This window comes from Gymnodraco acuticeps, unplaced genomic scaffold (assembly GCF_902827175.1).
Source record: "Gymnodraco acuticeps unplaced genomic scaffold, fGymAcu1.1, whole genome shotgun sequence".
Lineage (NCBI taxonomy): Eukaryota > Metazoa > Chordata > Actinopteri > Perciformes > Bathydraconidae > Gymnodraco > Gymnodraco acuticeps.
The window spans coordinates 14599-31679 of NW_022991282.1; the positions used below are offsets into that span (position 1 = coordinate 14599).

At 42.1% G+C, this 17081-nt stretch overlaps 1 protein-coding gene across 1 annotated transcript in view; it reads left to right on the top strand.

Annotated features, from left to right (window-relative positions):
* Positions 1 to 395: 395 nt before the first annotated feature.
* LOC117562082 (serine/threonine-protein kinase VRK1-like) overlaps positions 396 to 17081 on the top strand; it is a 33143-nt gene continuing 16457 nt past the window's right edge. The window contains exons 1-11 of the mRNA XM_034239861.1: positions 396 to 530; positions 1513 to 1672; positions 2064 to 2119; positions 8319 to 8388; positions 8933 to 9020; positions 9472 to 9580; positions 10459 to 10551; positions 11199 to 11331; positions 12118 to 12238; positions 12349 to 12407; positions 13602 to 13771. Coding sequence (XP_034095752.1) covers positions 1513 to 1672; positions 2064 to 2119; positions 8319 to 8388; positions 8933 to 9020; positions 9472 to 9580; positions 10459 to 10551; positions 11199 to 11331; positions 12118 to 12238; positions 12349 to 12407; positions 13602 to 13771 — 1059 coding nt within the window. The 5' untranslated portion in view covers positions 396 to 530. The remainder of the gene's footprint in view (positions 531 to 1512; positions 1673 to 2063; positions 2120 to 8318; positions 8389 to 8932; positions 9021 to 9471; positions 9581 to 10458; positions 10552 to 11198; positions 11332 to 12117; positions 12239 to 12348; positions 12408 to 13601; positions 13772 to 17081) is intronic.

Consider the following 17081-nt stretch of genomic DNA (forward strand, 5'->3'; position numbering starts at 1 on the left):
AAAAGTAAAAGTAGTGTTGTGCAGATTGGTCCATTTCAGAATAATATATATGATATGTTTTATAATGATTGATCATGAAAGTGTTCTCAAAGCTGGTAAAGGTGCAGCTAGTCTGAATGGCTTTGTATACTGCAGGGTAGCTTGTGGATTTACTCCAGGTGGAACTAAAGTCTGATTTAACACTTGATTATATTTCACATCATCAACACAATACACATTTAGTGAAAATAACTTGAGCTGCAGTGTTTCTATACTGACTCTAACACTGACTTTGACTTGTATAGAAGTATGAAACTGTAAGCTAAAATAAAAGCTTCTTCTTCACCTGTGCAGTAAACATCTTCAAACGCTGGAATCACTGACGTAAGATACGCAGCGTACTCGGCCAACAGAATAGCAAAACGTGCTGACGTCACTTCCTGACCGGTAGACGGTAGTTTTGCGGGAAGTTTGGTCCTCGTTCAATACGCATTTACATCCTATACCTCCATGTTCATACGGCTTAACCTACAATAAACAACAAAGTCAAGGTGTGTATTCATCCCATCATTTCATAAATAGTGTTAGTGGTTGTTTGACTGACAGCGTCGCAGATATCGACGAACGTAATAAACGACATGAGAAGCGAGCGTGACAAGCTAATCAGATAGCCAGGTTAGCATGATAGCTAACGTTAACCGACACTGAAAACAATGTAACGTTATACCGTCCGCCCTCTAACGTTGTAAGGCTGTAAACGTAATTGTTCATGATGACGGGGGCTGTTATCTTTGCTTTACACATACTGACTGTGTCTGTACAGTAACACTTTGTTTACCAAACGTTAAAGCTGAAGACGACAGGAAGTGTTAAACTTACGGTTATCCGCTGGTAAACAGATGAACCGGACTTCATGTAGCACCGAATGTGAAACCCGCATATACATAACCTTTACACTTTGAAAACCTAAGCCCAACATACATTAGGTCATAAAGCATGGAGAATAGCAATGTTGGAAAGTAACTAAGTACATTTACTCAAGTATTGTAGTTGTTGACACATTTCTACTATAGTATTTCCATTGAATACAACTTTATACTTCTGCTCCACACATATAGGCAAATATCGTACTTTTTGCTCTACTACATTTATTTTAACACTCTCAAACTTTGCACATATAAAACAAACGATAAACTGATATGGTAAAATGCAGTACTGATCTGCACAGTATTTAAATCTGGTCCATATTGACAAACTACACCACTAAAAAGGTCTTACATGTAACAACAGAATATCATGATAACCATAATAATATAATACTGTGGAAAGATGTATCTTGCATGTACATTTCTATTACTTTTGATGCTTGAAGCATATTTGGCTGCTAATACTTTTTTACTTTGACTTAAATAACATTTTGTAATCGGGGATTTTACTTGTAGTGGAGTATTCTAAGACCATAGTATATGCACTTCTATTTAAGTAAAGGATGTAAGTACTTCTTCCAACACTTGCTGGGTGTGTGTGCTTTAGATGCCTCCTAAAAAGAAGGCGGCAGGGAAAGGCAGAGCTCCATCCAAGAGGCAGCTGGCGGAGGAGTTCCCCCCCGGAGAGGTCCTCACAGACACGGGGAAGAAGTCCTGGAAGCTGGGGGCTCCCATCGGCCAAGGGGGCTTTGGTCTCTTATATTTGGGTAAGAATAGATTGAATGCAGATAAAGCACCTCAAAAATCCAACATGCAATGCTGAAAGACATTTATAGGTCATGGGACTGCAGACGTGTTTTAAGACCAAGCGTAATCACTGAATTCAGATTAAGATGTGTAACTCTCAGACACTTTTTACTGACCAAGTTATAATCTGAAAAATGTGGCATTGCAGATGAATACAACTATAGAGATAGATAGGTACTTTATTGATCCATAACTGGGAAATGATTTAGTTAAAGCAGCAATGTATTCGGGCATTCAAATCTTAAAATGAAAGGTGGGAAAAAGGATAAACATAATGAGATAAAAGCAATGAAGAGCAGAAAGTCTATATGCACATGAACCATCAGAAGTGTTCCGTTCTCTTGTTCCCAGCTCATGAGAATTCTGCCAAGCCTGTGGGTGCTGATGCTCCGTATGTCATCAAAGTGGTGAGTCTCTAAACAACCTGAACAATAACTCAAATGTTTCATATGCACTTTGGATTTCACAATCAATTCAATGATCAATGATGGTCAATACCAATTCCAACTCTCACAACAAAACAAAACAATACATTCCATTAACTTTAAATGACACATTGTTTCTTAATAATCTGTCAAATAATTATATTTGATCATGGTGTTAATAATATCACATATACCATGATAGAGGATATTATCAATATGTACAATGACAGCAGCTTCCCTGTGTAGTGTTTAGTTTGAAGAAGAGTTAGACAACACACAGCTATTCCGCCTCCTTGCCTGCAGCAACAGTCCCTTGTATTGAAGAGATGCACTGATGTACGGCCTGTTTTCTCTCCTCGGCACATATGGTGATATGGGCCAATGGCATGAGTCGGTGATTCTTTTGAAGGACTTGGAACTGTTGATCGAACTGTAGGGATGGGTATCGTTAAGGTTTTAACGGTACTACTACTTTTATCGATACCGCTTATCGGTCCGGTCTTTTATCGGTTCTTTTGGAGAAAAAAATAAGGTAAACTAACTAAACACATTTTGAACAAAACTAACATTGCTTTTTATTTAAATTAAATGCATAATATTTCACATCAAAAGAAACAACAACGTTTAAAACAAATCATATTAAATAATGTGATGACAGAACTGTAAACAGAATAGCTGAAACTTTAACAAAATAAATAACTCTGTTACCTCATCATTAACCCATGTTTGTATAATGTAGTTAACTCCGTGTGTTGCTGCTAGCATACATAACACCTGACGTGGAAACGTTACTCGTGGATGGAGCTACAGAGCTGCTAGAAAGACAGTGGAACCCGGTGCATTCCTCCATGTGAATGTGGAGCACTTTTGATACATGTTTAGACAAATTGCTCGTGTTACCGCCCTTACATGCTAAACTCTTATTGCACTTTTGGTAACGAGCATTGTCCACATCGAGACGGGTAAAGTTTAACCACACCTCGGAGCGCGTTCTCTCCGCCATCTCCTCCGTGTGTGTGTGTTGCTGCATGTAGCAGCTGCGTGTGTGTAAACTGCCCCGCCCCCCTCGCAAGCAGGCGGGGGAGAGAGATCGAAAATACTAAAAATAATCATAGAAGCATTTTGCAGTCTTTTTGCGTATTAGAAACGGAGTTGGTGAAACTAAAACTGCAATATAATGTTTGTGTAGCAATAATACACATGATATATATGTTTTACATGTCTCCAGTACTGATAAAAAGGCCGCTAACGTCGGAGCTTAACGGTACCACGGTCTTTAATAATTCAGCCCCAGGGCCCGTTTAATACCGGGGCTCGGTACCCATCCCTATCGAACTGCACTTTTTTTTTTATGATGGACAAATTCTGAATGCGATCCATTTTTGTGGACAATGTACCACCATTTTAAAGTAATATAGAGGCCATCTACTCTCTGTGAAGAGGAAGAAGAGTGCATGCTGCAGGATTTCTTCCAGATAAAGATAGTTTTTATTCTGGATCAGTAGAGTAATCTATCACCAGAGAATCTTGCCAACTTCTGATCACTTCCCTGGAAAATGTTTTACATCTCCTAAACTTTGTCTGAATCAGTCTGCTGTGCCATCAGCTCTAAAGCCCCAGACACACCAAGCCGATTTTGGCCGTCGATGGGCGTCAGGCCGACGAAGAGCGTCGACACGCCCTACTCAGATTGGTGTGTCCCGCACCGTTGTGTCTTTTCGGCCGAAAACCCTGTCGGCCAAAGGCTGTCGGCAAAATAAATCACTCTGATTGGCTCTTCAGCTAGCGAATCAGTGCATGAGAAGCCAAACGGAAGTGAGGGACCCAAACAAATTATTAAGAAGGCAAATCTGAGATTTCATTTAACTCCAGGGCTGCAATCGAATAGTCCGTTTCTCTTAGACCTTCCTAATGGAGTGAAATGACCCGGAAGTCCCTCAGTGGCAGCCATGATAAGTGCCGTTCCAATTCTCTAGACGATAGGAAAGGAGGTTTCAAACTTCCTTTATAACCAGGGGTGCACATAACTTGTTTGCCCTGGTTCTCAAAGGAGCACCTGGAGATGTTGCTTGGTGCTCGTCCTTAAAATGAAATAAACCGTAACTTTTGAGGGGGTCTTGACTTTATTTGCCAGACACACGGCACTGAACACACATGCAGAGGTGAACACTGAACACACATGCAGAGGTGAACACAGAACACACATGCAGAGGTGAACACAGAACACACATGCAGAGGTGAACACAGAACACACATGCAGAGGTGAACACAGAACACACACACACATGCAGAGGTGAACACAGAACACACGTGCAGAGGTGAACACAGAACACACGTGCAGAGGTGAACACAGAACACACGTGCAGAGGTGAACACTGAACACACATGCAGAGGTGAACACAGAACGCACATGCAGAGGTGAACACTGAACACACATGCAGAGGTGAACACAGAACACACATGCAGAGGTGAACACAGAACACACATGCAGAGGTGAACACTGAACACACATGCAGAGGTGAACACTGAACACACATGCAGAGGTGAACACAGAACACACATGCAGAGGTGAACACAGAACACACATGCAGAGGTGAACACTGAACACACATGCAGAGGTGAACACAGAACACACATGCAGAGGTGAACACTGAACACACATGCAGAGGTGAACACAGAACACACATGCAGAGGTGAACACTGAACACACATGCAGAGGTGAACACAGAACACACATGCAGATGTGAACACAGAACATGCAGAGGTGAACACAGAACATGCAGAGGTGAACACAGAACACACATGCAGAGGTGAACACTGAACACACATGCAGAGGTGAACACAGAACACACGTGCAGAGGTGAACACAGAACACACATGTAGAGGTGAACACAGAACACACATGCAGAGGTGAACACAGAACACACGTGCAGAGGTGAACACAGAACACACACACAGAGGTGAACACTGAACACACATGCAGAGGTGAACACAGAACACACATGTAGAGGTGAACACAGAACACACATGTAGAGGTGAACACAGAACACACATGCAGAGGTGAACACAGAACACACATGCAGAGGTGAACACAGAACACACATGTAGAGGTGAACACAGAACACACATGTAGAGGTGAACACAGAACACACACACAGAGGTGAACACAGAACACACATGCAGAGGTGAACACAGAACACACATGTAGAGGTGAACACAGAACACACATGTAGAGGTGAACACAGAACACACATGCAGAGGTGAACACAGAACACACATGCAGAGGTGAACACAGAACACACATGTAGAGGTGAACACAGAACACACGTGCAGAGGTGAACACAGAACACACATGCAGAGGTGAACACTGAACACACATGCAGAGGTGAACACAGAACACACATGCAGAGGTGAACACAGAACACACATGTAGAGGTGAACACATAACACACATGCAGAGGTGAACACAGAACACACATGCAGAGGTGAACACAGAACACACGTGCAGAGGTGAACACAGAACACACATGCAGAGGTGAACACAGAACACACATGCAGAGGTGAGCGCTGAACACACATGCAGAGGTGAACACAGAACACACACACAGAGGTGAACACAAGACAACATTAGCACGACCAGTAATCCTACAAGCTGTCATCACTACCCTCCTGACTGTTCTCCTCACTGTCTTCCTCTCTGTCAGACATGGTAGCTGATGATGTAGGCCTACTACTTTCTCTCTGGTTGAGTCTGTGATTAGCTGCTTGCATCCACAAGTGAACAGCTGGTTTTGGGTCGAAAGTCTCTGTTGTCATTTTAGACAAGTGGATGTAATCAAATAAGGATGTGAACATAACCAATAACCTACCATAGCCAATAACAAATTAATGTAACTTATTTTATTTATGTTCATTCATATCTTATTTTACCTTAACATTTATTTATCTCTCCAGTTTTAAAGGATATTTTTGGTTACTGTCCTATAGTAGGCTATACATTGGAATGATTTAAAACCTGTTTATCCCAATAATTATAAAGCAGTGCCTTGGAAATATGTGTTTACATAAATTGTGACCAAACCGTTTGAACTTAGACTAAAGTGAACTATCTAAACACTTAGAGTCCTTTACCTCACTGAGCTGTAGTTATCAGCCTCTCAGTCTGACTGGAGAGGACTCTCCCTCCACATTATTGTAGAAACATCTTCTTCTTATATCCGTTAAAGCAGCTAGCACCAGATTCTAATAACAACAGCGCTGGTACCGGTGCACCCTCCCTCTCTCCCTCTCTCACTCGCATTTTGTCTGTGAGCTGCGGGCGCCAGATAAGCCAACATCCCCCATTTTCATCACTTACATCGCCCATCGTACAGGGCAAATGAAACGTGTAACCGGGGTGAAAAGGGTGTTACATTTACTTAATTATGAATATTGTTACATCAAGGCCGAAAATTAGGATGAGCCCCAACGGTCAAAATGTTTTTTTCCCTCCCAGAACTGCCAGCGCAGCGACTCCCCAGATCTGGCGCCCTAGGCGAACATCTAGCCAGTGCTACGGGCCGGCTCTGAGTTCATATCATGGTTCATATGCAACTCGCAAATATCTTTCTCTCTCTCTCTCTCTCTCTCTCTCTCTCTCCTCTATTTTCTATTTTCTCTTCTCCCTTCTCTCTCTCCCTCTCTCAATGTTGGTAGGCAAATGCGCTTTGTTTCAAATGACCCGGTGCTCTTTTTTTGGCGGAGGTGCGCTGTGTTTCTCTTTCTCCTCAACTTCCATGTGTGTTGATAACTGAGACTCTCGGCGTCCGTAGTGGCGAAGCAAATATCAAAGATCGTCTCTGCTGAGCGTTGACAAGATGAGGGGATTTTATATGAATGAATCGGTTTTTTACCGATGCAAAGACGCTACGCAATCAATGCATCGCAAGTTCAACCCGGTTCAACCCAAACTGTAGCCGATGTGCACTCTTTCAACCGGTGCACTCCCATCTTGAACGTTTATGCCGGTGCACCGATGCAAATCGGTGAATCTTAACATCCCTAATACACAGTGATAGATGTTAAGGACTAACGTTTATAATAAATACATCTGTATTGATTTTAAGATCTTTTCATCAATCATACGTATTTAGATCATTTGTATTAATGTGGACCGGAGGGAGAGGGGGACGAGCATAAGTTTCACTTTCCTTTTTTATTTCAATTCCAACTTTGGTCATGAAGAATATGTTTCTCTGTTGTCCACGTTCATAAAGCATAAAGCAACAGCATCAGAGCACGGTGCAGAGTCTCTAGATGAGTTTACAGTAGTCCCTCGTTCTTATTAAACATCCATGTTGTAGTCCGCTGTATAGAAAACTGTAGTTTCCATAGTTTCCCCACAGCAGCAGACGCACATTCAGGACGTCCGCTGGCGCATCATAAACACGTCGGATAGTGGAAGTGCATTCTATTCTCTAAAGTACCGCAGTCTCTCCTCCTAAGTCCTTTTGAATTCTCCTATCCACTATCCCTTAACCCCGTGACCTTTCACTCAGAGGTCAAGGAATAGACGATAGGGTTAGATGATAGGAGCTGATTGTTGGACTATTCGACTGCAACCCAGCTCTCGACTCAGGTTCGGGAAAGCCCCATGAGCTTCTCGCTGTAGAGTGAAAATGGAACGCACACGCTATTTGTTGTTTGTTTATATCACGCAGTCTGTTCTTCTTCTCTCGTGTGTCACGCAGTCTGTCTTCCGGTTGTTGCCTCTTTTGAATGACGAATACACACTACCGCCGCCTGCTGGTAATTTCCATTCGCGCATGCGCAGTTCGTACGTGCTTCTTGGCCGTCGGCTGAAGTCTTTGCGGTGTGTTCCAGTGCGACACATGGCCAAGACGCAGGAGACGTGAGGCGACACAACAGTCGGGGGTCCATCTGTGTCAGTTCTTTGGTGTCAGCTGGGTGAAGTCCGGGCCTTAAGAAAAACATTAAAACAGCCCGAGAATTTCTCTGTCCGAGCCAAAAGACACTAAATGTCATTTAGTGAAATGGCTAAAAACATTGGTATCGGAAGTGTGAATTTTTTATTAATTTAAACATCAGTTTTGGACTCGGCTTAGAAATGAGCAGTTGGTGCATCCCCAGTGTTAACATGCTGAATGGCAACTGATCAGTAATCTGGTTCTTTTGTCCACAGGAGCCCAGTGACAATGGACCACTGTTCTCGGAGCTCAAGTTCTACATGAGAGCTGCTAAACCTGACCGGAGTAAGCCAACTTACCATTCCTCACACACACCCTCAAACACACACACCTAGAAGTATGACATTAACTAAAGGTAGCCTTGTGATCATAACACAACTCTCCAGCACGGCAAACAAATAAAAGAAAGAAAGTTGTTTAATTAAAAAAGACAATCTCGTGTCTGAGGAAGGGAAGCTTTTGGTGGCAGTGCTGTTGGCCCCCAGGCCACAGCTTTGCATTTTATATAATAACAATCCAAATGTCAATCTCCCCTGACAATTAACTGTTATATTACTAAGGAACCAAAGCTCATATTTTATTCATGCTGGAATCTCACGTTGTTGGTAAATATTTGTCCCAGCAGCAGATTAGCTCGCGGCAGTGCTGCCCACCCCCCCCCCTCCATGGAATTATACTCTTATTACTTTAAGCATTACAGCCATCACCCAGTTACCCCAGCTCCAGTCAGCAGCATGCCGCATGAAACGGTAGCAACCCCACTGTCCTTGGTTGAGTGGGCTTTACACATACTTTCAGCACATTTCTCAAACAACATCTTGTCCTGCAGTTCAGAGCTGGGTGAAGTCTCACAAGCTGAACGTTCTGGGCGTTCCAAGGTACTGGGGCTCAGGTCTGCATGAGAGAGGAGGGAAAAGGTAAGCCATTTCTCAAGTGAAGTTTCACCTTTCACACTTTTAGTCTTCCATCGGACGCAAACAACTTCTGATCCAAGAGTTTGCTAGTATAAATGAACCTTATACGATACAAGATTTTGTTAAAATATAATCGGAATAACCTAACACAAGTACAAATTGTCTGCGACATGCAAAAAACGTCCATACTCTGGAGTATCGAAAAAAGAGTGAGCTGGTTACGTTTCTTTAGGATTTGAACAGCTTTTGGATTTACAGACAATCATGACACAACACAATGAATAAGGACACTTACTTATTTGAACTTGGCAATTTCACATCTAACCATAAAATGAATGATCAAAAATACCTGATCTTACAGCCCAGAATAAACTGAGCTACACCAACACTGTACTGCAGTGGGGCTTGTGTGACACCTCAGAAGCACTACAGACGTATTGTTTGTTCCTTCTAGGTACAGGTTCATGGTTATTGACCGGCTCGGCACAGACCTGCAGAAGAAGTTTGAAGAATGTGGGAGGAGGTTCCCAAGAAAACTGGTTCTACAGCTCGCTCTGCGTCTGGTTGGTGTTTTCATTTCACTTTCATGTTTTCCAGTGAGTGGCAAGAGTTGTGTCATTTTAACCAACGAGTTGTGAACAAATGCCAAATGGGTGCAAGAGCTGCGCCTAAAGAAAAGTTCTGTCCTATTCAGTTGATTTTGAATACTGAAAATGATATTTTTAGCTTCAAATGAATGTTCTAAAAAATAACCAAAGCTCTGCACTTGTATTTGTTTTGCACGTGTTTCTCTGTAGGGATGGGTCAAGTCTAAAATGATTAAAGATTTCAGTATTGATGAGCTCCCATGTTAGTGGCACTTTAATATCATTTATTATCACGCGGCAAAGGGACAATTGTTTTTTAAAGGTTGTTCTGACTAATGTAGATTCTGCTTCTTAACAGTTGATCAAGTGAATACGTTTAGATATTTGTGATATTTTCTTTCTTAAATATAGTGGGGTATTTAAATAAGGACGTATGTTTTAAAGGTCTGGGTGCCGTGTTGGCAGTCGGGCATTGTTTCTGATAGCAACGTTTCTGATAGGGCCGTGGGCGTAAAGCCAGCCTACATTTCAGATATTACGTCATATCGGACGCACATCTGGATCAGCTCCGTTGTTCCCCTGTTTTTAGAGATGTGGGTACGGAGGAAAAGAGAGAGGGTTTTATTTCCTGACGCTGCGTGAGACTCCTGACACACCGGCGGGGACGCATCTTTATGTATAAAAGACATCAAAAAGTGCATTCTGCATGTCCCCTTTAAAATAATTTGGTTAATACGTTATTAATGAATTAATAAGCCTGACTAATGACATGGATCACTTCTGCATTAACCCATGTTATTAAGATATTTGAATGCTAATATTAATGTTTATCCTTGTTTTTTTGACTCTTTCAGTTGGATATTCTGGAGTTCATCCATGACCATGAGTACGTTCATGCTGACATCAAGGCCTCCAACCTCATGTTGGGCCACAGTGATCCAGACCAGGTCAGTACAGCTTGAAGCATCCAAAGAATAAAATAAAACATTCTGTTTTAAAATGGTGCTTCTACAACCTTAAACTTTTCAGCACAAGCTCCTCTGACCCTGCGCTGCTCCTGAAGCAGCGAGGGGAGTGTGTTTTTGATCATCACACACACACGTGCTGCTTCATTAGATTCAATTAATCCTGCAGAGGGGGGAGGGAGGGTGTGTGTGTGTTCCAAACGGGGAGATTAGATGGCAGCAGCTAAGAGGTTTTCCTAACAAACACGGCAGGGGGAAATATTTAATTTGCAGATTAATAATGTATCATTGGTGGTGTTATTAAAAAGCTTTTTATAAATGACAATTTAAGAATGGGCCCCTCAGGATTGTATTATTAGGTGAGGTTTTTGTAGCTGTGATATTTGTATGTTTTCCCCTGGAGTTACTGGGATGTAGCTTTGTTCTTATTTTTGCAAGTTTCTTTATTAAAGCAATTAAAGACTAAATAATAATGCTTAGTTTATGTTGATGGAATAACAATTTGAATTTAAAAACGGGGGAATCATCTGCTCCCCATACTGTCAGTTAAAGTGCTGAGACATGGCAAATATGTTTTTATAAATAGAGAACAGGTTTAATCCTGTTGTTGGTGTGTGTTTGTCTTTCAGGTTTACTTGGTAGATTATGGGCTGGCATACAGGTATGCACCCGATAGTGTGATAAAAGAGTACAAGGAGGACCCCAAGAGATGTCACGACGGTACCATTGAGTTCACAAGCATCGACGCACACAAAGGAGCAAGTAGGTACATCACACTACGAGTAGATTCATAAAACCTCCCGTACGCTGCCAGGTCTTTACTCTGTGGTGGGGGGTAAACCTTTACAAAAAGAGGAAGGCCATACAGAAAAGTATTAGTGATTTGTCACTGGTCCCACTAATTACACAACAACAATCTAAAAGGTGGGATCTCAACCAAAAGAAAGTGAACATTTCTCATAAAACCAGAAATTGCAGTTTTTGTGATTGATCTAACTTCAAAGCAACCATGTCCTGACTCCAGCTTCATAGCTAACACATCGTGGTGCAGTGTTCATGTCTTTGTGTAGGCCGACCCAGAAGTTAGCATCAAGGGCTCCCTCAACAAAAAGGGTTGTGGCATATTGCAGAAAATAACATCTCTGTCAAACACGTTTTTCATCCACAAATGAACACCACTTTTTCAGACGTTGATGCAATCTCTTAAAGTAAAAAGCTAATGTTAGCCCATAAAGGAACTACATCACGGTCCCATGACTTCACTTCACAGATGCTAAACTAAAGGCGGCTAATGTTTAGTAGTCTAATTTATTCACTCTGTTTTTATGAGAGTATTTACTGACATGTTTTATGTCGGAGAACAAAACATTCAAATCTCTTCAGCTTGTGTTAACCTCAGACCTTTCAGGGTTGAACAAAAACAAATTCCAAAAAGCTTTCACTTACAGATGAGGGATCATTCCTACTCTGCTCTAGTTTCAGCATGTAATGCTGGTAATGCTGTTGCTGGCAGTAGGTGATGCTGCTGGTGTGGTTGTGTGTGTGCAGCTGCGTGCCGGCGCAGCGACCTGGAGATCCTGTGTTACTGCATGGTGCAGTGGCTGTGTGGACGCCTGCCCTGGGAGGACAAGCTGCAGGACCCGCTCTACGTCAGAGACTGCAAAATCAGGTGAGCGGCACATATCATCTCTGACACACAAGGTGGTCTTCACAAATCTGACCTCAGGTAAAGCTGGGGGTCCACTGAGAAACATCATGCTGCTTGCTTTTCTCTTACAGGAGTCAAGAAAACATCTCTGAATTTATGAACCAATGTTTCTCCTCTCAAGACAAGCCAGGTAAGAACACACACACATAGAGGAACAGTGGCCATGCAACTTCCTCATTAAGTAAGAGTTAAGACAAGTCTATTTGATTTTGACAGCCCAATATTATAAACGTGCTTCCACCAGAATGACTCCAGTGGGGTAGGGATCTGTGGATCTGTGATCCCCTGCTAACGATTTGGAATTGCTTTAAACAGACACCCCAAACTTATAATCACAATACATTTGAATGACAGTATATAAAGCTTCTTGCATCATCAAAATGGATTTGATTGATATGGTTATTTCCTAATAACAACAGGGTTCCTGCGATCCTTAAAGCCCTTAAGGGCATTTGATTAATTCATGTAAAATAAGGCCTTTTCTAAGCTCATCACAACAAAAGACTTCATTAACAAATTGCCTGGTGGATTATTCATAGGATAATTTCTATTGTCGAGGACAGCCCAACTATTTGGAGAGCATTTGAGCAAACTGCAAGATGGGAATCAAAGGCAGTGCAATGCCACCTGCAGAGTGAACACTAGAAACATGCCAATGTTACAGTAAACATTTGTGCAAAGTCACTGATGTGTTTTCTTTCTTTAATGTAGGTTGTTGTAAAGTTGGTCTTAAATTGAATTCCAAGAGGCATTAAGACATTTTAAACGTTATAAAAAGTCCTAAATCTAACAATCCTTAAGCTTTAGGAACCCTGTTATTCACACCTCGAATAGCCCTCTAAATCCAGACCTGATCGCTCCTCATTGAATAAAAGTCCTTAAACACACTGCAGTAATATTTATAGTCGAGACTGTAATAGGCGACTCTAACGCTTGATGTCTGGCTGTGTTGAGAGTTGCCTTTTTAATGTTGGCACTGTGACCTGCAGGAAGCGTGTAGTTCAGACAGAGGAGAGGAACACGGAGCGTCACACCTCCTTCCTTCTGCTGCGCCCAACACAAGCAAAGTGTTGTATACAACTCCATCTGTGACTGTGTGTCAAATCTGAGGAAAGTCACACCAAACACAAGCAGGCAGGACGCTGCGACCACAGCAGAAAGTCTTGGAACAGAGAGACAAGTCCAGTCGGTTATTGATGTAGTCCCTGTCACTAAACGTGGATCACAGCACAAAGAAACCCCTCCTGGAGCTAACTGGTACCACTGATCCTGGAGGGTCTCAGTGTGTGATGAGTTTCAATTATTTTGCCCTGATTTGTTTCAGAGGAGATCCAGAGGTTCATGGAGGAGGTGAAGTCTCTGGGATACCAAGACAAGCCTCCGTATGAGAAGCTGCGCTCCATACTGCAGGCCGGCCTCAAGTCCATCCGGGCTAAAGATGACGGCACACTCACGTTCCCTGCTGTCAGTGGAGCTGTGTCTCCTGCTGCCAAGGTCAGGACACACACAAACTACAGCTCCAGTCACTCCAGAGTCTTTCACTAAAATGACCAACTCACTGCAGGTCATTAGTAATGTTAGCGTGCATCAGTATGTGCAGTATTTATTTATGGACGAACAAACTGTAGACACACTGCACAGCTGCACTCACTAGCTATGACATTATAGCACCAGTGTTTCCCACAGATCTGAAATATACTTGGGCGGGTGGTGGCAGCGGGCGGTGGGGGGGGGGGGTGCGCAAAAAAAAAAAAAAAGTTTTCATTTTGTATAATCATTTTGCGTAAAAATGGCACTCAAGGGCACACTAGTGGTGGTGTTCCTGGCGGGATTTGAACTCACAGCCTTCCGATCTTCAGCCCACCTCACTATCCATTAGACCAATCACTACCCTCTCAAATGGAAATATGTGTTTACATAAATGGTGACCACACCGTTTGAGACCCACTGAGAACTTAAACTAAGTTAACTATCTAAACACTCAGAGAGTCCTTTACCTCACCTGAGCTGAGGTTATCCCGAGCTTGAATGACACACAGAGACCAATCAAGGGCTTTGATTTATGATCTGTATGACAGTGGCCATGTTGGCAGGCCACATCATGTAGACCAGAGGTGCCCAGTACGTCGACCGCGGGCGACCGGTCGACCGCGGGGGCAAAGCTGGTAGATCGCGAGTCGTTCATAAAAAAAAAAATCCTGTTCCGTTAAAATAGACTAAACAGGTTTTGAACCCTCCTCCCTTGGCCTCCCTGCCACTTAATTCAGGAGTTTACTTGATTGACAGAAAAAGCGACCTATCGCTTTCCAGTCTGTTAACCCAGAATGCAAAGCGATACAAAATCAGTCAAGTGCCGGGAAAACTCAAATTAAGTTAAAGAGACAAACAAGAGACAAACAACCAAATGAGTGCGGGACCGAGCAAGAAGCTAAAGACATACCACTTCCACCCAGAATGGGAGGAAGAATATTTTCTTGTGATGTCACATTCAAAGGTTATTTGCCTTATTTGTAAAGCAAGCGTCGCTCTGCCAAAGAAAGGTAACGTGGAGAGGCATTATCGGAGTGTTCACAAGGCATATGACAGCGACTTCCCTCCGAGTAGCGAGTTGAGAAAGAGAAAGGTCATGTATTATTGCTACACAAACATTATCTCGCAGTCTTAGTGTCGCCAACTCGTTTCTAACATGCAAAAAGACAAAGAAATGTCGGTGTATTTTCGACCTTTCCAATCCAGACGAGATCTCTCTCTCCCGTCTGTGCGCGAGGGGGCGGGGCAGTTTACACACACGCGGCTGCTACAAGCAGCAACACACGGAGGAGATGGCGGAGAGAAGCGCTCCAAGGTGTGGTTACATGTTACCCGTCTTGAGGTGGACAATGCTCCTTGCCAAGAGAGTTCAGCATGTGAGGGCGGTAACACGAGCAATGTGTCTAAACATTTATCAAAAGTGCTCCACATTCAGACGGAGGAATGCACCGGGTTCGACTGTCTTTCTAGTAGCCCTGTAGCCCCATCCACGAGTAACGTTTCCACGTCAGGTGTTATGTATGCTAGCAGCAACACACGCAGTTAACTCAATGATTCAAACATGGGTTAATGATTATAGGAAACTGAGTTACTCTTTATTTTGTTAAAGTTTCAGCTATTCTGTTCACAGTTCTGTCATCCGATTATTTAATACGATTTCTTAAAACATTGTTGTTTCTTTTGATGTGAAATATTATTTATTTAATTTAAATAAAAAGCAATGTTAGTTTTGTTCACAATTTGTTAATTTAATAATATATGTATTTTTGAATCAAGTATTCATCTTTATTGTCTTCATTGTTAGTTTCCACATGCCTAAAACAACCTCAAGCTAAATCTAAAAGTTGATGGCTAAATAAGAGGGTTTGAGAAATTGTGCAAGGCATACAGTAATAGTCTGAATAGTCGATTAGTCGTTTCATTAATCGATAGATTAATCGATTATCAAATTAGTCGTTTGTTGCAGCCCTATTATCCCATGTATAAATAAAACGTGTTATTCAGCAACCCTTGCAATTTGGGATTTTATTTTTGGTTGGTAGACCTCGGTGAGCTGGTCATTTCAAAAGTAGCTCACCAGCCCAAAAAGTGTGGGCACCCCTGATGTAGACAGCCAGTCACCCTGTGTGAGGCAGGCCACTTAACGAGGCGAGATCAGAGCAAGGGAGCGAGGGATCATTGTCCACAAGTTAATCGATCGCAGATGGCGTCGTGGTCACGGACGAATATAAAAATTTTTTTTTTTAAAAAAAAGGGTCGCGAAATATACTTGGGCGGCCGTTAATATACCTGGGCGGCCCGCCCAAGTATAGTCTATGTGTGGGAAACCCTGTAGCACACACATACTCATCATCATCAGTCACACATGCTCTCCTTTCTCCCCCTTTTTCCTTGCTGGCTAAAGTTACACACACTCACTCAGGAGTAATTTGCTACTTATATAACACATTGAAATAACCCAGAGGAGTAGCAATAAGAATGTAGCTGTGGACGTAGCAGTGCACTGTGCAATTTGGAACATTGACTGATAGTGGTGTTGAAATGAATCGTTTCTAAGATGCATCGCGATGCCGCAGTTGGACAATAAAGTTCTCTGGTTCAAAATAACTTCCTGGTAGCAACGTCACATTGAATTGTAAGAAAGCCGGGCTAGCGAGTCTTCCGGTGAGGCACAAGGCTGATGGCAACAAGATACTGAGCGCTGAACAAAATCCCCCCTTTTTTCATATTTATTGCAACTCATAGACAGTAATAACACAAATTTGAGCAAAGAAATGTCTTCAGCAAAGAAGGATAAGGCTCCGACTAAAAAACGATTCAGCCCCCCAGATATAGCTATGCTAATCAAGCAAGCTATCGCGGATGAGATGGAAACTGCAGGGAACAGTAGCAGACATGCTAAAGGGTTTAGTTTATTATTTTTTTTTTTTTTCGAGCATGTAAAACCAAAGAAAATACAAATGAAACAAAAGGTGAAACAGACATGATACAGTGCTATACAAATGAATGCAATAACAAAACGAAATATTTAATTAATAATTGAATAATCTGTAGTTGGGCTGTGCGATTATGGCAAAAATCATAATCACGATTATTTGGTCAATAATTGATATCACGATTATTTTGACGATTATTCATTGATCATTTATTGAACTTTAAAACAAATAATATTTTACCAATAAACAAGATCAATAAATGTGTTGGAGCGCACTTCCAAAACCATACTAAACATATATTAATATGATAAATAAAAATAAATTAGACCAAAATAAAT